Source organism: Crassostrea angulata, chromosome 5, assembly GCF_025612915.1.
Source record: "Crassostrea angulata isolate pt1a10 chromosome 5, ASM2561291v2, whole genome shotgun sequence".
NCBI lineage: Eukaryota > Metazoa > Mollusca > Bivalvia > Ostreida > Ostreidae > Magallana > Magallana angulata.
Genome location: NC_069115.1, coordinates 3875943 through 3897680, shown reverse-complemented (window position 1 = coordinate 3897680; position 21738 = coordinate 3875943). Strand labels below are relative to the sequence as shown.

At 35.2% G+C, this 21738-nt stretch overlaps 1 protein-coding gene across 1 annotated transcript; it reads right to left on the bottom strand.

The window, feature by feature from the left end:
- Nucleotides 1-3020: 3020 nt before the first annotated feature.
- LOC128183115 (E3 ubiquitin-protein ligase TRIM71-like) lies at nucleotides 3021-5896 on the bottom strand. The gene is made up of 2 exons (XM_052852007.1): nucleotides 5741-5896; nucleotides 3021-4913 (listed from the first exon to the last, which is right to left on the bottom strand). Exon 2 carries the CDS (start codon nucleotides 4866-4868, stop codon nucleotides 3189-3191), a length of 1680 nt encoding a protein of 559 aa, XP_052707967.1. The 5' UTR covers nucleotides 4869-4913; nucleotides 5741-5896; the 3' UTR covers nucleotides 3021-3188.
- Nucleotides 5897-21738: the final 15842 nt, after the last annotated feature.

Genomic DNA, 21738 nt, shown 5'->3' with positions numbered 1-21738 from the left:
ACGTGCATGTCTCAGTGTTACCAAAGGTGTAGGTATAGTGGACTGGTGTTCCGAGAAATGTATTTGTTTAGCAGAGATTCCGACGCCTACAGTATTTACGGTAACTTAGTTAACTGTGAATGTTACACAAATCGTTTTCATTATCCTGGTTGGGAGGGGGGGGGGGTTCCAGATGGTCTGACCCACCCTCCCGGCTCTAGATCTGCACAAGCAGTGATTTTTAATTCATTCCCAATTTAAAAAAATAATACATATTTTTGATGTTTTCAAAGCTTATATTTGACTGCCTATAAATCAGATATGATAACCACACCAACTTTAATATATAAATGTTAGTTTTAGGTAATTTTGTAAAGGAACATTAAAAAAACCAATGGGGGGGGGGGGCTACCGTATATTTCAAGATCGGGTTCGGGGTACAATTACAAAAAGTCGTCTGGAAGATGTAGATGGACAATTTATAGACTGGTAGATCTACTTTATATTTATATGATTATGGTTCATTTTTAATTTCAACAATAATGTCATTTACAAAAAAAACCCACCGTCCGTTGTTGTCATACATGTACTTAGACATAGCAGTCAGAATAAGTCTACATGCCTTCAGAGACATAAGTAACATGTTATGCCTTATAAAAAAAAACCCCGAATTTTTCTGATAAAGATTAAAGCTATATAGGCCTATATAAAATAAACATGTCAGTCCTTCAAAGATAAGTCTTTCACTGAATCATGCAAACTTGTTTTGAAAAAGATGATAACTCAACATGTATAAATAGTTTCTTTGAATCAACAGTTTGATGGCATGCGCGGATCCAGAAAGAATTCCCAGGGGATCCGAGGGATAAAGATATGTTTGCCGGGAGGAGAGTCAGTGGATGGGGAGTGCAAGGCGGAAGTAACTTCACAATGTGAATTTCAGAAGTTCAAATTTTAAATAAGAAAGTATAAAGTTCGTCTGAGCTAGGACCCCCCCCCCCCCAGTCTCCCACAGGGGGGATCAGATCAGTATACAAATATTTATTGCCTGATCAGTCAATAGACCAAAATATTTTCCCTTGGTGCAGGGAACAGCTCATTGTGTTCTATTGCCCAAGGCCAACGGCCTAACAGCAGAGGGCAATTATATAGGATATAGTGAGAGCTGTTCCCTGCACCAAGGGAAAAATTTTCTGGTCTATTGACTGGTCATGCAGGCATATAACCAAAGGTGTTTTATTACCTAATTACATTTTTAGTGTTTAGGGTTCACAAATGTATATTACAGAAGGTTTTCATTGGTTTTCATTGCATTATGCCTTCTAGATCAATACATAGATGTGCGACGTTACATATAAATTTGAATCCTCGATTGGTTTTTCCAAAGCAAATACCTTGCTGCTCCAATGTAGATTACAGTCTATTGACCAGTTGTATGATTGATCAGTTTAAATGGTTAAGAAAAACTTAATACACATGCAAAATAGTACACAATTATTTAATGCCTGAGCCGTCAATAGACCAGAATATTTTCCCCGAGGTGGACGGGCCAGCTCAGTGTGTTCTATTGCCCGAGGTCAACTTAAACATAATTAAGTGATCTTATAATCTTGTAGCAATTAAACTTTTTTTTTCAAAATACAGTGCCGGTCCAATAGATTGCAGTCTATTGACCGGCAGTTCAATAGATCACTTTCAAACCTAAATACACATACAAAATAACAAAATATACGAACATATTTAATCTGTAATAAAACAACAAAATCCTTTTGATTAGGTAATAAATGAAATTATTACCTAATCAAAGGGATTTTGTTGTTTTATTACAAATTAAATATTCTCGTCTATTTTGTATGTGTATTCAGGTTTGAAGGTGATATATTGAACTGCCGGTCAATAGACTGCAACGACAACGTATTTTGGAAAAAAAGTTTAATTGCTACAAGATTAAAAAATATCTTTTTTATGTTTTTTTACTATTGTTCTTAAAATTTATCTTTTAGATCATCTTGGTATTGATTAACAATGACCCGACTGCATAATTGTATAACCTTCGAAATTAGAAAGAGAGAGAAACTTGTTAGATACTATATGTATTGATTTAATCGTTTAGATATATGATATTGTTTGATTCACAAAACATTATTTCTCTGATAAAAGTTTTATTGATTAAAGCTCACAAAATTCATACATAGCATAATCATGTATAAAAAACATATACTTATTTTCTAAATACATTTTCAGGAAAAAGTCCGATTAGATCATACAGGAAATAAAACACTCAAAAGAAAAAACCAGAACATTAAATTAGGACCTGAACATTTTGGATGTGGATTTTCTGAAGTTTTGTACATTCAGCAGAGAAAACAAGGTTGATAGAAAATCACCCACGACTATGGTCTGACAATGTAAATTCTGATTGGGTTAATATACCTGTACCACTCCTCTTTATAAGTGATGGGCCTCAGTCCCTTTGTGGCCTCGCTCCATTGCTGGTAAAGAATTGAGTGCTATACGTCCATTAACCTTCGTCATTAATACATGTACATGTAACTAAAAGTTTGCTCAGATATGGTAACCACATTTAAATTAAACATATAGAGACCATTGCCTTTTTTTATGTTAAAAACAAAGACTGTTTCACATGTTATAGATAAACTGTCAACAATAGTCAGCTACATGTATGTATTAGTAATATAAAAGGAACAATTTAAATTGTTTTGGCATTCAAACGCACATAGTTTGACAACATAATATGCATGTACTGGTAATATAACATACAAAATTTGTTTGTTTCATAAAAAAATGGCGTTTAAACACACATAGTTTGAGGACAAATGTAATGATTATACTCATGATGAAAGCCAACATGTTTTACACAATACAGTCAACAGTCAGTGTGGTTACATCTGATAGATATGGTCAAGTTGTTTACATGTGATACATGTTTCATACAACATACGAAGATAGTGATTGTTGTATAAAAACTGACATGACCCAACAACACGTATTATATATATTTTATCTGTAAGCTTAGGATACATACCTATATACAATACAAACACACACAGTATTCTCATCTAATGTACACAGTATGTTCAGGTGCAATGTAAAACGGTTCTTTAATACTGGTAATTAATATTTACACAGAATGTAATTATACTAGCTTAGTTTGTTTGATTACATTTTATTCATTGCAGTTAATTGATTTACATGTTATATTGTATTTTCTTCACTTTACCTGTGTCCCTCTCAGTCACAAAGAGGTTGTCTCTGGTGTCCACACATAAACCACATGGAACCTGTAAATGACAGTTGTCAATGTAGCGGAGGAACTGTCCGTCCTGATCCAGGATGTGGATACGGTGGTTGTTATGGTCTGCTGTCAGGATCCGACCCTGGCTGTCTGTTGTGATGCCGTGTGGTTTAAATGATCCCTTGGTAGTAGAGGGAGGACCAGTGTAGGTAAACCGGAGTTTCCCGGCCTGATTGACCACCACTACTGCACGGGCTTTATAGTCTGACACACAGATATCTAGGTTCCTGTTCTCACTGATGTATTTAATGCCACCAGATGAATAGAGAGGTTGTCCTTTGTCGTCGTACTGAATACTTTGTTTCTCTGTAGAGCCAGAGTAACACACAACTTTTGTTTGTTTACAATCATCACTGTCCATGACAACCAGGAGGTCACCAGAGGAGGTACTACAGACACCGCGAGGTATCCACCCCTGTAGTCTGATCACTGTCTGTATCTGTGTATTCTTCACTATGTTCACAGTTCTATCATATATATCAGTATAAACTAGATCCCCACGCCTTGTCACTGCTATGTCACATGGAGTGTACCCTGACTTGGTTCGGACTGACTTCACTAGTTCCCCCTGCAAGTTGTAGAGACTCATCATCTCATTATTATCACCACACACCCAGATTTCTTCATCACTGTGACAAGTAACACTGGTTAGATAATTAAGAATGCCTCCATACTGTGTCTGTATGGTGGAGATGATCCGTGGCTCATCAAGCAGTGGTTTGAGAGGAGAGGATCCAGCTTCTGAGGTTTCCATGGTGTAGCCATGTTCCTCTGTTGTAATGGAGAATGCTGACAGGGAACCAAATTGTTGGTAAAGTTGTTTTGTGTTAATTTTCTGAGGGGTGAAGTCTGGTAGAGAAACTGTGAGTTTAGGAGGCAATCTTCTGAATTCAGTAATCCTGGATTTGTAGGCAGAGACACGGCTGACATCATTAGAGTCCAGTAACTTCTTCAGATCTGCAATGCTCTGTGTGATTTCAGAAATGGTGTGTGTGATTTCATCTTCTTGTTTGTTTAAGACAGCCAGGTGTTTGGTGTCCATTTCATCAAGATCAGATTTCAGTTTCTGTATAATGGTGTCTATTTCTCTGTGCCAGACTTCTCCATGTTTGTCTATTGCTGTTGTCAATTTCTGGGAGTTTTTACTCAGATCAGCTTTCTGAACTGGGATATTGGAGGCAATCTCTTTGTATTTAGGATAAATCAATTTCTCCAATTCTTGCAAATCTTTTTGCAACTTTTCCGTTTTGCTTTCGAAGGTTTTAAGAATGTCAACTTGTATATGTCCTAAATGTTTTTTAGAAGAAATACATTGTACACAGATAGGAATGTCACACTGTTCACAGTGGAGTTCACATTGTTTGGTGGGGTGTTTCCTACACTTGGGATAGTTCAGAGTGGTTAGATACTGTTTAAGTGGCACCACTTTATGGACTTTAGAGGAATCAGAGAAATGTGTCTTTACACAGTCTTTACACAGATGTATATGACAAACTTCACAGTACAAGGGGGCCACAGATTCCTGACACAAGGTGCAGCGTACAACATCCTGGGCGCTGTTCCTGGGGTCCATGGTCAGGGATCCTTTTCTTTACTATCTAGGGGGATAGGCATTTATCTGAAAGGAATTTTGGACATGTGAATACAATTGTATTATCAAAATTACATGAATAAAATTAAATGTAATATACATCAAATTAATATTTTATGCAGTACATTTCACATATTAATTTATACCATTACATGCTATTGCACTGTTTTTGTGAACTTATCTATCAACAACAGTTTTAACTAACTTACCGGTAAATGTTTTTTAAAAGGACTAAGTGTGGTTTTATGCAATTTTTGCCCCCCAAAATCAAAGTTTTAGAAAGAGCTTTAAAATAAGGTGAAAGATAGTTGAAATCATATTGAAAATAAAGGTGTAAAAGGTTATCACCACAGTGACGTCATAATGTAGAAATGACGTCATGAATATTGCATTATTTAGATAAATTGATGTTTTGTAGCAAAATATGGGTGTTTTACGATGGTTTTTTGACTGGGAAACATCGAGCGCAGGCTTGCTCAAGTACCATTTTTAAGTATAATATGTATAACTATCTGAAGAAAAACATATGTTAAAATCGCACTTGAGCAGACCTGCGCTCTATACTTCCGAATGCAAAATATAGAGCAAAAATGAGACTATCTTCATTTGTTTGCAAATTTGCGTGAATTAGGTCATTTAAGTGACGTCATAGATAAACAGCGAGTGAGCAATGATGACTAAAATCAAGATTAAAGTTATAGGCATCCTCTTTACAATGATTTGTGAAGATTTCATTTTCATACGATACTATTTAAAAATTGGTTGAAATCGGGGGCAGATATTTGACCATACCGCTCATAGTCCTTTGATAAAACTGTCAAATTAATTATAAATAAGTCACTTGAAAAACTTACTCAATTCTAATCCATCTACAGAACATCACAATCCAACATGGCGGGTTCTGGGCGTTTAATCTTTGTCCCTGGTCTCCCAGCTACCCGTGGGATTTAAAGGTTGCAACATTCTCTGTGTACAATCTACATGTAGATGACAAATTGTTGTTCTTGGTTAATTCTAAGATATTGTTCAAAATCAAAGAAAATAACAACCAAAATAAAACAGTTACTGGTACATGTATATTCATTGATATAAAGAAGGTCATACCTGCATGTTCAAAGGCTTCCAGAGACTACTTTTACGAACAACTTCAGAACCACAATGTCATAGTATTGAAAAACTTCAAAATCCAACGTGGCGGGTCGCAGTGTTTACTGTTCCTGGTCCACGTACCTGTATAGGATCACGTGATTTAGACGTCAGGTAGAAACCTGTGATATGACAATGACAGGTAAATCAGATATCCGAGTACTGGAGAATCTAGGTCACACATTGTTAAAAGGTTTAAATGTAAACAGTATTCTTTATTTGGTGAAAACAGAGAAACAGTATAAAACATTCGGTTTAGGTTTTGTATTTTTTTATAAACATAACCCCTCTTTAAAAAATATTCTGTAACTCTGTGTTTTGTGGGGGGTGGGGGGGGGGGGGGGGGTTGATTATAGGAATATAGGAATCAGATTGAGCCAACTGTTTTTTAGAAACACAATTTTTATTTAATAGCTTAGGTTACTCTAGGTTACTATTTATATTATAATGTGTTAAGATTTTAAAAATGTTTTCCAAGGTTAACTTTTTAAAGGTCAAGGGCATGCATTATAAATTTCTGTTGAAGAAGACCCATCAATGCTCCAATCTAAGGTCTTAAGATTCAAACCCCTGCTTCTGTATTAATGGCTTTGAGTTCTGTAAATGATTTAAAGAATCTCTATAAGAACTTAAACAGTGAAGGATCAATTTATAACCATGCAGCAATTTCCTCTGTACAAAAAGCTGGTGTGGTGTAATGGTGCACACATTCTGTTGAGAATGAAGAGTGGGTTCAAATCCTATCATCAGCATAAACATGGAAAGAAATTATGCATGTGTATCCAAATTACATAATCATGAGCTTGAAGGCTAAACTGGCTTGCATACATTATTGATACATGTACAGGCACGTAGCATCAGGGGGGAGCATGCCCCCCCCCCCCCTTCAGTTTTTCTCGGAGCAGACATTTTTCTTAAATTTACATCTTAATTGAATTATAATGGAGTTGCCCCCCCCCCCCCCCCATTTTTAAGAGTGAAATTGAGGTTTAAGGTAAGACGCCCTCCCCCCCCCCCCCCCCCTCTGTAAATGATTTAAAGAATCTCTATAAGAACTTGAACAGTGAAGGATCAATTTATAACCATGCAGCAATTTCCTCTGTACAAAAAGCTGGTGTGGTGTAATGGTGCACACATTCTGTTGAGAATGAAGAGTGGGTTCAAATCCCATCATCAGCATAAACATGGAAAGAAATTATGCATGTGTATCCAAATTACATAATCATGAGCTTGAAGGCTAAACTGGCTTGCATACATTATTGATACATGTACAGGCACGTAGCATCAGGGGGGAGCATGCCCCCCCCCCCTTCAGTTTTTCTCGGAGCGGACATTTTTCTTAATTTTACATCTTAATTGAATTATAATGGAGTTGCCCCCCCCCCCCATTTTTAAGAGTAAAATTGAGGTTTAAGGTAGGACGCCCCCCCCCCCTTTTTTTAGGATTTTCATGATTTTGGGATTCATTTTTTTTTAAACTTTGCTTGTCAACCCCTACTCATTACAGTTTTTTTTACCAGCTTTTAGCCAGATCACGTAAATGTAGTTTTAAGAGCATTGTTGTATGTTTTTATATACCATACCAGAGGAGTTCAATATAGAACCATTTTAACAAGAGCTTGGACTTTGGGTAGTTGTGACAAACAGCATGTGACATAACATTCATGGATATTATTTATATATCATCATCAACAGCATCATCATCTTACAGTTCATCTATACTTTACATGTTCATCTTTAGAAACAGACTACTATCCCTGCCTTTTATGCACCTATTAAGTAATCATTATTTAATTATGGCCCCCTTCGAAGAAGGGAGGGCATATTGCTTTGCTGCTGTCTGTCGGTCGGTCGGTCCACCAACATTTTCTGTTCATTTTCTTCGCAGAGGGATGAACATATTGAAATGAAATTTGGTATACAGGTTTATCATGATAATATCTAGGTCAAGTTCGATATTAGGTACGATCGAGCAATTTTCGACAGAGTTATGGCCCTTGGACGTAGAAAAATTCTAGTTTTTTGCAGTTTCCGCTCATTTTCTTTGCAAAGGATGAACATATTGAAATGAAATTTGGTATACAGGTTTATCATGATAATATCTATGTCAATTTTGATTTTGGGTATGAGAGAGCAATTTTCGACAGAGTTATGGCCCTTGGACTTAGAAACATTTTTTAGGAACGCACAACCGCCTGGTTGCCTACTCAAATCATTAGCTAAAGTTTAACTAAACGTCGCGTGCTCAGTCTAATTATGACGTCATGTTTCAGACTTAAAGCGTTCATGTTTTGTCTTCGGAAATAGCCGAAGAGAGTTACGTTATTCCGAACTTTTTTTTAAATTTCTTCTTTCATTGTTTATTAATTTAATTCATATAAATATCGCGGTAATAAAATTGAATACTTTATTCAGTATCTAAAAGATCAATTCTTTGATATTACTGTTTTTATTTTCCATCTGATAATTTCATAAGATATACATAGAACTATAGTCCACGTACCTGTATAGGATCACGTGATTTAGACGTCAGGTAGAAACCTGTGATATGACAATGACAGGTAAATCAGATATCCGAGTACTGGAGAATCTAGGTCACACATTGTTAAAAGGTTTAAATGTAAACAGTATTCTTTATTTGGTGAAAACAGAGAAACAGTATAAAACATTCGGTTTAGGTTTTGTATTTTTTTATAAACATAACCCCTCTTTAAAAAATATTCTGTAACTCTGTGTTTTGTGGGGGGTGGGGGGGGGGTTGATTATAGGAATATAGGAATCAGATTGAGCCAACTGTTTTTTAGAAACACAATTTTTATTTAATAGCTTAGGTTACTCTAGGTTACTATTTATATTATAATGTGTTAAGATTTTAAAAATGTTTTCCAAGGTTAACTTTTTAAAGGTCAAGGGCATGCATTATAAATTTCTGTTGAAGAAGACCCATCAATGCTCCAATCTAAGGTCTTAAGATTCAAACCCCTGCTTCTGTATTAATGGCTTTGAGTTCTGTAAATGATTTAAAGAATCTCTATAAGAACTTAAACAGTGAAGGATCAATTTATAACCATGCAGCAATTTCCTCTGTACAAAAAGCTGGTGTGGTGTAATGGTGCACACATTCTGTTGAGAATGAAGAGTGGGTTCAAATCCTATCATCAGCATAAACATGGAAAGAAATTATGCATGTGTATCCAAATTACATAATCATGAGCTTGAAGGCTAAACTGGCTTGCATACATTATTGATACATGTACAGGCACGTAGCATCAGGGGGGAGCATGCCCCCCCCCCCCTTCAGTTTTTCTCGGAGCAGACATTTTTCTTAAATTTACATCTTAATTGAATTATAATGGAGTTGCCCCCCCCCCCCCCCATTTTTAAGAGTGAAATTGAGGTTTAAGGTAAGACGCCCTCCCCCCCCCCCCCCCCCTCTGTAAATGATTTAAAGAATCTCTATAAGAACTTGAACAGTGAAGGATCAATTTATAACCATGCAGCAATTTCCTCTGTACAAAAAGCTGGTGTGGTGTAATGGTGCACACATTCTGTTGAGAATGAAGAGTGGGTTCAAATCCCATCATCAGCATAAACATGGAAAGAAATTATGCATGTGTATCCAAATTACATAATCATGAGCTTGAAGGCTAAACTGGCTTGCATACATTATTGATACATGTACAGGCACGTAGCATCAGGGGGGAGCATGCCCCCCCCCCCCTTCAGTTTTTCTCGGAGCGGACATTTTTCTTAATTTTACATCTTAATTGAATTATAATGGAGTTGCCCCCCCCCCCCCCCCCCCCCATTTTTAAGAGTAAAATTGAGGTTTAAGGTAAGACGCCCCCCCCCCCCCCCCTTTTTTTAGGATTTTCATGATTTTGGGATTCATTTTTTTTTAAACTTTGCTTGTCAACCCCTACTCATTACAGTTTTTTTTACCAGCTTTTAGCCAGATCACGTAAATGTAGTTTTAAGAGCATTGTTGTATGTTTTTATATACCATACCAGAGGAGTTCAATATAGAACCATTTTAACAAGAGCTTGGACTTTGGGTAGTTGTGACAAACAGCATGTGACATAACATTCATGGATATTATTTATATATCATCATCAACAGCATCATCATCTTACAGTTCATCTATACTTTACATGTTCATCTTTAGAAACAGACTACTATCCCTGCCTTTTATGCACCTATTAAGTAATCATTATTTAATTATGGCCCCCTTCGAAGAAGGGAGGGCATATTGCTTTGCTGCTGTCTGTCGGTCGGTCGGTCCACCAACATTTTCTGTTCATTTTCTTCGCAGAGGGATGAACATATTGAAATGAAATTTGGTATACAGGTTTATCATGATAATATCTAGGTCAAGTTCGATATTAGGTACGATCGAGCAATTTTCGACAGAGTTATGGCCCTTGGACGTAGAAAAATTCTAGTTTTTTGCAGTTTCCGCTCATTTTCTTTGCAAAGGATGAACATATTGAAATGAAATTTGGTATACAGGTTTATCATGATAATATCTATGTCAATTTTGATTTTGGGTATGAGAGAGCAATTTTCGACAGAGTTATGGCCCTTGGACTTAGAAACATTTTAGTTATTGGAAGTTTACATTCATTTTCTTAGTGGATGTTTCCAAGGGAGGGGGGCATAAGTGTTTCACAAACATCTCTTGTTACATATTCTAGTGGCTTCTGATATTTTATAGCCTTAAGTCATTTCACCTTTATGGTCACTTACGGACACGTGGATAGGATCAGTTGGTTTACTTAAACAATAGTATGTTTTTATAATTTTCCCGCTCTAACTGAGTAGCCTTTGTGACCATGGTGACAGCTAGCTAGCTAGCTAGACCAAGGCTATATAGTATTCTTAGGAGAAAGACCTGTTTTCTTCAAGAGATAATTTAACCTATTTATTTATTTGATCCACATTTTGGAAGTGGTCATTTATAGTAAGTGTTCTATTTTTGGTATTCTTGAATTTTGATAAATGATTTTATAAGTAAATAAATAATGATAGTTTCTGTTAATTGTTACATTTGGCTCATTCTACTTTTTGAGGTTATAATAGAGAGGTTTAGCAGACCAATGGGTACGCGTACTTGTACGTGTAGGTTACAAGTTCCAGTTCACATTACTTTTCTTGTTTAGCAATTAATTGTAACGTGTACCCGTACGTGTAAATGTTTTAATGTAATTCTGGATATTTTCTTCTACTAAGCTTAGAATTTTAGTCACAATCGAAAATTGAGAATTCTGCATGTGTTAATTTTATTATACATCATTGTTTATATATTATGTATATTTTTATTTATCACAGATGAATAAAATAACAGAGCCATATATTGCATGTTTTGGAGGAATTAAATTTCCAATAACATGTTAAATTTTAATGAAAATTTATGTTTGTTGATAATATGTTTTACAGTGCTACCGTTCTGGCGAGCGCAGCAAGAATTACACATACCTTGCATCATTGTCAACTTATAGTTTTATTTAGGTATCAAAGAACGTCAAAGAATTTTTGAGAGAGTATTGCTCTACAATAAGTATGCCAAAGGTACTAATTTTAATCATGGTTATGATACATACAGCGCAACCCCCAACCCCGAGAGAGAGAGAGAGAGAGAGAGAGAGAGAGAGAGAGAGAGAGAGAGAGTAAACAGAATTTCTTGAAACATATTTTCAAGTTTTTGCACTCTCTTTTCTTTTGTTTTTTTTTTATGCATATCAGTTTAATGTACCTGAATACAACCAGGCTGATATATACTTTTTATTATTCATTTTTTTTTTAATCACTTATCTAATGAAAAGGTTATGAGAGAGAGAGAGAGAGAGAGAGAGAGAGAATATTAATAAAATTGATTGATATCTTCAATTATCAATCAATGGCTCACATGTCTATGACTTTATAAGTTATTGAGAGTAATATAGTATAGACTACAGATTTTATCTTTATGAAAAAGGGCTAAAACTATTCATTGTGTTTGAATTTGAGTGTTGATGAACATTTTGCTGTAGGGATTCTCCAGATGTACATGTTATTTAAACACCATTTATCTAATATACAAATTCTGCAAAAATTTATAATAAATGCTCTTGGATCCAAAATATGTACTGTTTTTGGCTTTGAATTCTCCTAATGTAATCTATATTGCAATAGTGATGGTGATGCCATTGTGTGTACATATAAAGGGTGAATTGTTGGCCCTTTAATATTGCAATAGTGATGGTGATGCCATTGTGTTTACATGTAAAGGGTGATATTGGCCCTTTAATCCCTGTCCAAGACATTTTCAGAACAGAGATTTATATAGAAACAAGAGTCTATGACCCTCGTAACCCTTGTAACCCAGTCCGTGACCCTCGTAACCCTTGTAACCGTGTTTCAGAACCAAGATTTATATTGAAACAAGGGTCTGTTACCTTCGTAACCCTTGTAACCCTGTTTCAGAACATAGCTTAGTATAGAAACAAGTGTCTGTTACCCTCGTAACCCTTGTAACCCTGTTTCAGAACAGAGCTTTATATTGAAACAAGGGTCTGTTACCCTCGTAACCCTGTTTCAAAACATAGCTTAGTATAGAAACAAGGGTGTGTTACCCTCGTAACCCTTGTAACCCTGTTTCAGACCAGAGATTAGTATAGAGACATGGTTTAGTTAGTATATACAGAACTTCAAGCATTGTTGAAGTTTAAATTAGGAAGGGTCAGTATTATATTAGTCTGGTTTCGTTTGTAACTGGGTTACAGAATTGCTGCACTGGGAAACTGTACTGTATTCTTGCCATATATGCTAAATTTATCACGGGAAATATAGCGCGAGTGCACTGTGACGTCATCCATGAATTTGTTCGTATGTGTTTACGTTTCTCGACTCAATACGGAGGTATGGAAGCATGTAACAAATCTTTTGAGTCTCGCCAAAGCATATGCGGTACTCAAAACGTGTCTTCAAACTTTAAGTCACTGTAAATTACGAGTTAAAAGTCGGCCATTTTTGGCATAGCACCATAGGGTGAAAACATTAGAGAGCATTATGGGACGTAGACAAAAAATTTTGTTTGATGAACTGTAGGTTTAGCTCTTTCTTTTTCCCGCGCACACTGGTTCTTAAAGCTCGCTTCGCTTGCCGGCGCTGCGCGCCGGTGAGCTGCGCTCGCTAATATGTAAACGGTGTGACCGTTGGACCGAGCACAGATTTCACACAGTGCTGTTTGATTTTTGTAGAACAAAATTTATTTGAAACGCACACAGTAGGAACGCACAACCGCCTGGTTGCCTACTCAAATCATTAGCTAAAGTTTAACTAAACGTCGCGTGCTCAGTCTAATTATGACGTCATGTTTCAGACTTAAAGCGTTCATGTTTTGTCTTCGGAAATAGCCGAAGAGAGTTACGTTATTCCGAACTTTTTTTTAAATTTCTTCTTTCATTGTTTATTAATTTAATTCATATAAATATCGCGGTAATAAAATTGAATACTTTATTCAGTATCTAAAAGATCAATTCTTTGATATTACTGTTTTTATTTTCCATCTGATAATTTCATAAGATATACATAGAACTATAGTCGTGTTTCTTGATTGAAGCACTTCGCCCGCCTCTCGCTGCGCTCGGTATTAGTATTCGCATTAGATATTCAGCCTTAAGATAAATAAGCATATTTGTTAAAATACATAGCCAACAAGGAAACAGAAGCCACAAGTTCTAACTTACGGGTACTTTGCAATTTACACTTATGTTTATTAGGGTACATAGTGTAGAAATTCATCATTACACAAACTGATGACGTAATGCACATGTTTTGTTCATGTGTACACGTACGCGTAGACGTTGATTTGCTATTTTTAACCTCTCTATTATTTCTGAAAGAATGTATTTTATAAAGTTTCCCTGGCCAGTAATTCATAGTTTTGATATCTAAGCTATATTTTATTTCTATTATATGTGAAAGGTTATTTATTGTTACATATTTAATACTTGTAGTTAGAGAGTACCATTATCGCATAGCCCCTTAACTCCGTCACTACCCTAACTCCGTCACTTTCGGGAAACTCCTCGCCGTTTGAAATCAAGTGCCATTATGACGTCATTTTTTACATGTCAAAAATCTTTAATTAAATGTCGACAATTCGCAACGGTTAAATTTAAGAATGTGTCAAAAAATTACAGAATTAAACCTTGTTCATTTTATGCACCATTAATTGTGTGAAATCAGCTAAAACTTTTTCACGGGTGCACTAAAATATCGATATTTCTGACATGCGGGCCCATTCGATCATTTACGGTGGTCAGCCATTTTTAGAGAGGTCAAGATGAAACATATCACATGTAATAAATTTTTGATTAAGGTAATTAACACATTTTTTTCAGTCCGCAATAGCCTTTATGCACTACTCTTGATGATAACGTCAAATCGCTCATGCCGTAACTTTTGCCTTATACAGGGTATAGATATATCCGGTATATCGCTATTTAGAATATGATACATTTCTAAAAATGTAATAAATAAATTATATAATAAGTAATATATTAATTAATGATATAAAATATTTGAAATAAGTAACGACATAAATCAAACGGCATCCATACATTCTGAAAAGGCCATTCTGATTGTTGTTACATGGACCCATTTTTTATTCTGGCGATCATTTCATTTCGATGAAATTAAATACAATTAAATTGTATGCACCATTTTTACTTATTATAACTTGGACTAGATACAAATGGAGTTTTAACTAAATTGTTTTTGTGTCTTCATTCCCTGCCATATCATAGAGCATGTGGGTGCCGGAGTTAGGTTCATAAGATATAATAAGCACGCGTGATAAACGTCGTATTCAGAGGGCTAATTTGAATAAAAATAAAAATATTTTTGTTAATAATTTTATAAATTATATTGTTTTAGATTATATTTAGTGATTGTAAATGAAAAAACCCACAAAAAATAATTTACAGAGAAACGCGGGAGGTTTTCTGCTTATGGTGACGGAGTTTGGGTACTCGGGGATATAATATCAATATGCTGCCAATATTAGAGAGGTTTAGCAAACCAACGTGTACGCGTACGTGTACATGTAGAACGGAAAATATGTGCATTACGTCATCAGTTTGTGTAATTACGAATTTCTACACGTATGTACCCGAATGAACATACGTGTAAATTGCAAAGTACCCGTAAGGTCGAACTTGTAGCCTCTGTTTCCCTGTTGTCTATTAATTTTAATAAATATGTTAACTTTTCTTAAGCCTGAATATTCAGTGTGAATACTGATATCTACCAACATAAATTTTCATTAGCGTTAATATGTTATTGGAGTTTTATTTCACGCATCTCTTCCTCCAAAACATGCAGTGGCTCCATTATATTATTAATTTGCGATAAATAAAAATGTGCATATATAATAAATGATGTTTAATAAAATTAACATTTGCAGAATTTCTACTTTTCGTTTATAACCAACATTCTCAGCTTAGGAGGAGAGGATATCCATAATTACATTAAAACATTAACACGTACAAGTACACGTTACAACTGCTAAACAAGAAAAGTAATTGAGCTGGTACGCGTAGTTCTAACTTGTAACCTACACGTACAAGTACACGTACACGTTGGTCTGCTAAACCTCTCTATTAATTGCAGCAGCTATACTGCACATGCATGTGAAACCTTGTTCCATAAACAGATAGGTGATCATTGCAAAGTTATATTTTTATGTTTATTATATGTATCTTGAAATAATGTAATCTTCAAAGGAGTTACATTGAAAGTTTATGTTTTTCATTTAATTAAATATTGATATTGATAATGATATAGATCATATTTCTATATTTTGGTAAAGTGTGTTCAAGGGCAGTAACTCTAATTGACCCTGAAAGTATGATACATTATAATCAGAGTTATCCTTCTGTACAAATAGTTTGATTAGTGAGTATGCTGAAACTTATTGTAAACATTGATCATTGTTATGCTGCATGATACAATGTATCTATTAATTATATTACAGGGTTTAATCCTTAAATTCCTTAATCATCCGAATAAATAAAGAACCGGGCCCTTAGTGGACTTGTTTATTTTTGGGACAACCCAATACCACAATTGACATAAGAAATAAATCATTTTAGCTAAGTCCAACCAAAAGTCCAAGCTAGGTCTTCTTAAAATGGTTCTAAGAATCATGCAGATGTGGATAAATACATATAGGTATGCGCACTACTCTTGATTAATATATATTGGATGTTTTCTTTCTTTCTCTTTTGTAAGTTTTTTGATTTTTTTTTCCATCATACGTACATGTAATTTGCACCTCATATTTTTTCTTATCTAAGAGAGGGATTTGTATTTAAGCCTTTTTGCTTGTTTCCCAATCTTATTGTACATTATGTCAACTATCTGTACCTGTATCTGTAAAAATATCAATAAATATTGTTTAAACTAAAAATTACATGTAACTCATAATTACACAGGATAAATATTGTTTAACTCTTTAGATATCTAAGTTAGCACTGCGATAAGGGGAGTAACTCTTGTTTGTAAACTATCTTTGGCAAAGTCATGAAATGGTTATTTTGAATCTTATACCATGCAATGATGTATTATGTGTGATCTATTTCATTTTTATGATGATGTGATATTGATAAATTACCTATTGTGGTACATGCATTAATGTTAAAAATTTCAGAGCTTATAAAGTAATAGATATATTATTGAGAACCCTACGTTAGAGTTGTCATTTATACCTACAACAGTGTTAGAGTTGTTCATTTTTTTATTGAATGTTCGAAACTTTCAGGGGCAATAACTGCTAGAAAGGGACCTTGGACCCTTTCGGAATGAATAGATTGAAGGAGCCTCTAAATGTACTGAATACATTAGTAAAAGTTTCAAGTCTCTACCTCAAACGGTTTATTAGGAGTAGCAATAAGAAGTATTATGTACAAAATGGGCAATAACTCTATAATTGTGTCAGTGTAGGGGCTGAAGGGTTATATTTTGAAATATCTTATGAAGTTCTACTACATCAAAGATAAAGTTTCTCTATACTTTCATTAACAAAAGATATATAAAAACTCATCAATACACAGTTTTCAAATGACCTTGACCTTTGACTTGTATGTCATTCTGATCGGCCAAGGTAGACACTTCAATTCCAGGTGGTTCGATATCTCTACGAGGTATGGTAAAAAGTAATTTTATTGAATGTTAAAAACTTGCAGGGGCAATAACTGCTAGAAGGAGGTCTTGACCCTTTTGGTCTGAATAGATTGAAGAAGCCTCTAAGTGAACTTAACACATTATTAACAGTAGGAGTAGCTATAACAAGCTTCTCATACACAAAGGCAATAAGCAAAGGGTCAGTTGGTACCATAACTTTTAATCGTCAATTAGGCTGTCCAAAGTTAATTTGTTAATACTAATACAGGGAAGATCACTATTAAAGGGATAACCTACAAGTAGTTTGAATACTCATTGTCTTTATATTAATGTATATGAATAAGATCATTTGTTTGAAAATTTTGTTTGTTTAAATTTTTTTGCCCTCCCTTATGGGTTTTGTATTTTGAAGTGACGTTAAAAACATAAAATTAATTTTGAGCGGCCTTACATAAATAAAACTGTTTCAATATCTCTATAAATAAAAACAAGTTGATAAAACAAGATTATCAATAGTGTCGATTGAAGTCATAATTTCGGAGGATCTGTGGTCGATAAAACAGCCTTGTCAGCACATACAATTTTTCGCTAAATCCTCAGTCATAACTGACCGTACGTGTTTGGTGAGCGTGCGTGTGGTACAGGTTTTGCCAGTCGTGGCTCCCGTGGCTCATCGTAGTGTTAAAAATCGAATTGAAGTGATTGCGAATGCAACGTAAGACAAACGGACGTTTGAGTGCCAGTCGTAGGTGGCACCTTCAGGTTTCTTTAAAGACGAGTTGCCACTTGCAACGTGCGATGCCCGTACGGTAACGTACTTTTGCCTTGCGAACGGCAGTAATAACATTCGCGTCGTAGGTCGTCCGCAAGTCAATCATCCAGACGTCTTTCTGTGCCCCACGACAGCTGCACGGACAATTAAAAAACATTTTTTTTCTAGACATGAACTGAAAAATATCTACTGTAAGCAAGTTAATATTGAAACGTCAAAAGAACTCGCGGAAAAAGAAGACTGTAATTGTAGTCTGTAATTGCTGTTCTGGGGATAAGACTAACTAAACTGTTTGACATAACTGAAAAATGTTTTTCAAACATAATTTATTTTTCGTATCTAATACCATAAAATATTTAAAACTTCTCTTAAATCTAGAAGACAGTCTACGCTAATTCTAATTTCAGCCAATTGATTATATCAACTGATAATCTTTCTGGATATTGTTATATCTTTGAATGATTTTATAATTTTGTTAACTATTGGATGAACTTTATCTTCGAAAAAAACACTGTGACGAAACTTTCAATCGAAAGGAAAAAAATCACATCGAATTACTTTGCTTTTACAAATTTTATTGTTAAATGGGTGACATCATTTACACTTCATACATTTTTTTCAAAATCTACTAATTCTTTTCTGATATGTTTACAAACAAAAATTACAATACTTACGAAAACAAAAACTTCCTCCAGAAGGATGTACTGGAACATTTTGTGTAGTTGGAATGATATTCGTTAAGAATATCGTTCTGCGCGTATAATTTTTCATTTTTCCTCTCCTTACTCCGAAAATATACAGAGGCGGATCCAGCAATTTGGAAAAGGGGGGGGGGGGGGTTCCAATTGATGATAATCAATACGTGCAAAATTTATTATTTTTCAACAAACAAGGCCTTTCGATCGTTTTCCATGCGTAAATTTAATAAACAGTTATCTCGTCAATATCTACATGTATTTCATACCTATTTTGATATCAGAGTGCACTGCATTTATTAAGCGTTTTGGGTTAGGTAAGGAAGATTTGCACAATTTCTAGCCTTAGAAAAAAAAACCAAGTCTCCAGCGATGAGAACGTGCGTCTATGCTTAATAGAAAGAAACACTAAAAACAAAAAACAAAATGATTCAGACTTATTACGACTATGGAGGGTAATCGTGTTCAAAAATCCAGACATGTAAACTTGTAAATCCGAATATGCAATCGTGTTGATGTGTGAGCCTGAGCATGAATATGTGTAATTCTGATCGTGTAACCTATAAAACTCGGGCATAAATACGTGAAAGATTTGACTTAGTTCCTCCGCATGATGCACATTTTGCAACTTTATTGTTTACATTAGTTAATTAAACCTTCAACTTTGCACACTTTCAATCCGTAGTTTCTGCGTTTGTAACTTCAGGCTCGGCAATAGCACATCTGACATGATACAAATTGACAAATGTAAAGTCTACAAGTTTGTCGAATTTTGACATGACCTTATATGGCAACTGCCTTGCTGCGGGAAAAGGCATGCCGTAACCGCCGGACCGGAATGAACGAAAAATAAACATAATATTCAGCTAAACTGTTGCAATAAGCTTTTAATGAACGACACCTTTTCTATCGAAAACACCGGTATTATTTTTAGGAAAAAAATTGAGGTATGATTGAAACTGGACCAAACAGGAAGAGGTTCACGTAGAAAAAAAAATCGTTGCCGATGTGACGAATGCGCTAATTTCCGTAATATAATTCACATGGTATTATAAAAGGAAATGCCTAATATCTTATATCTCTCTAAAAAAAATTGACATGTAATTTAAACTGGAATATAAGTAAATGCGTACTCTTTTCTAGAAATGAGACGGATCAAGAAATCCTAAGGGGTAAATATATTTTGAGCGGCATGGGGTTCGAAGACCGCCGTGAGGTCCCATGTAACTCCATTGCTTCTGAATTCTAAGAATTTTGAGAGTGAATTTTTAACCGGGTTTCCGATTATTGAAATAGTAAATATTGCAGACGGGCGAGTGGCTGTCAAAAAGGTACCCTTATTGTACCGATAACTCCTCGAACAGTTTTCAAGATAGGAAGTTGTTCTTTTGCAGATCATTTATACATATATATCAGAAGTATGCTGATTGCTAGGATTTTGATTTCTGATAATTTATAACAATATCAGCTGTTGAACTTAGTCATTTTTGGGCAAAAACATTGCATAAAGAGTACCCCATTTTTACTCTTGTTATTTTTCTGAATTAGTTAGAATAAACGACCTGCAAGGATTTGGTAATTTTTCGCGGAAAAATTTATGTTACTTTACAAGTATTTATACTTTTTGTTGTTGTGTAAGTGAAAGATGAATAATAACACAATCTTCAATAATAATAAAATAAACTAGCGCATATTTTTTGTGCGCCGTAAATTGAAGTTTTACTATGGGAGGCACTGTAGCTCAAAGATCGTCCATCTGTATTTTTAGACAGGGAGCTACAGACCTCAGCCAACTTCACAAAGTGAGTCTGTATTGAACCGACATTCAGGACGTCATACTCAATCCCGTAGTAATTGCTTAAAATAATTTTTTAAAAATGTCAATTTTTACCGTACCTCCATGAAAGGCTTTTTTTCCTATATATTGCCGACAATGCAAAGAAACATTTCTCAAAATAATTTATACACATTTTAATTTCACGACAGTTAATCTTATCTTTGGAATTTTTATTCATTTTTTTTAATGAGGGTGTCGCTTCTTATGTCTCATATTACCGGGTAATCACAATCTCAAAACCAATGTCTTTAAATAGTTTGTTTTTCTTATCGATAACTTTGCAACTCAGCTGACACGGACCCCGTGTAATTTTTCGCGTGGGGGGGGGGGGGGGGGGTCTTGTCACAACTTTGTGGTAGCGAAAAGGATGCATTTGGAGATATTTTCTTAATTCAGCCGAGGCCTATACTTTAACAATTTGTTGCATGTACTCTAAAAACAGTGGCGTCGGAAGCAAATTGAAAGGGGGGGGGGATAAACTAATCATGAAAAATATTGACAAGAATTCCCATAATCATGAAAATTCTAATCCGTGGGGGAAGGTATACCAATAACTCAAATCTTACCTGCCCAACCCCCCAACCCCCAAATAATGAAATTCCTATTCCGTGGTGGTGGTGGTGGGGGGGGGGGGGGTGCTAGTATACCTACTATGACTCTAATTTTCAATATCACTATTAATATTTCATTCTCTTTAAGGTATTTTAAGGAACAATTTTGTTTGTTGCGAGGAAAAAGTAGGGGGTGGGGGGGGTGAATCCTCCCTGTTGCTATGTTCCTAATGGTTAGGTCTAACTTGGCAAAAAAGTGGGGGGGGGGGGGGCTAAGTCCCCCCCCCCCCCCCCCCTAGCCCCCCCCCCCTCCCGGTTCAGACGCCTTTGAATAAAAATGCGTATATATCTTTATACACGTGTATTCAAACAAAGTCATTAAATGTAATTTTTTCAGTTCTAAGAGGATATCTGAAGCCGATCGAATTCTTTACTCGCATGTTTTATACATTCTCTTGATAAAATGTACACCAATCTCATAATTTAATTTTCCGAAAAATAATACTCTATGAAATGTTGTTATCCAGAGATATTATGATTATAGAATTACCTAATATTTTTTTTATTTATTCCGTCCCTATTCCGGTGATTACGGCATGCCTTTACCTGCAGCTAGCCGTTTTCTATCAGTGACGTCACTGTTTCCATATAAGGTCATGTCACGTGTATGACGTGGCAACTGAA

What these genes read in the sequence shown, in the direction of transcription:
- LOC128183115 (XM_052852007.1), bottom strand. Translation starts at nt 4,868, where the DNA reads ATGGACCCCAGGAACAGCGCCCAGGATGTTGTACGCTGCACCTTGTGT.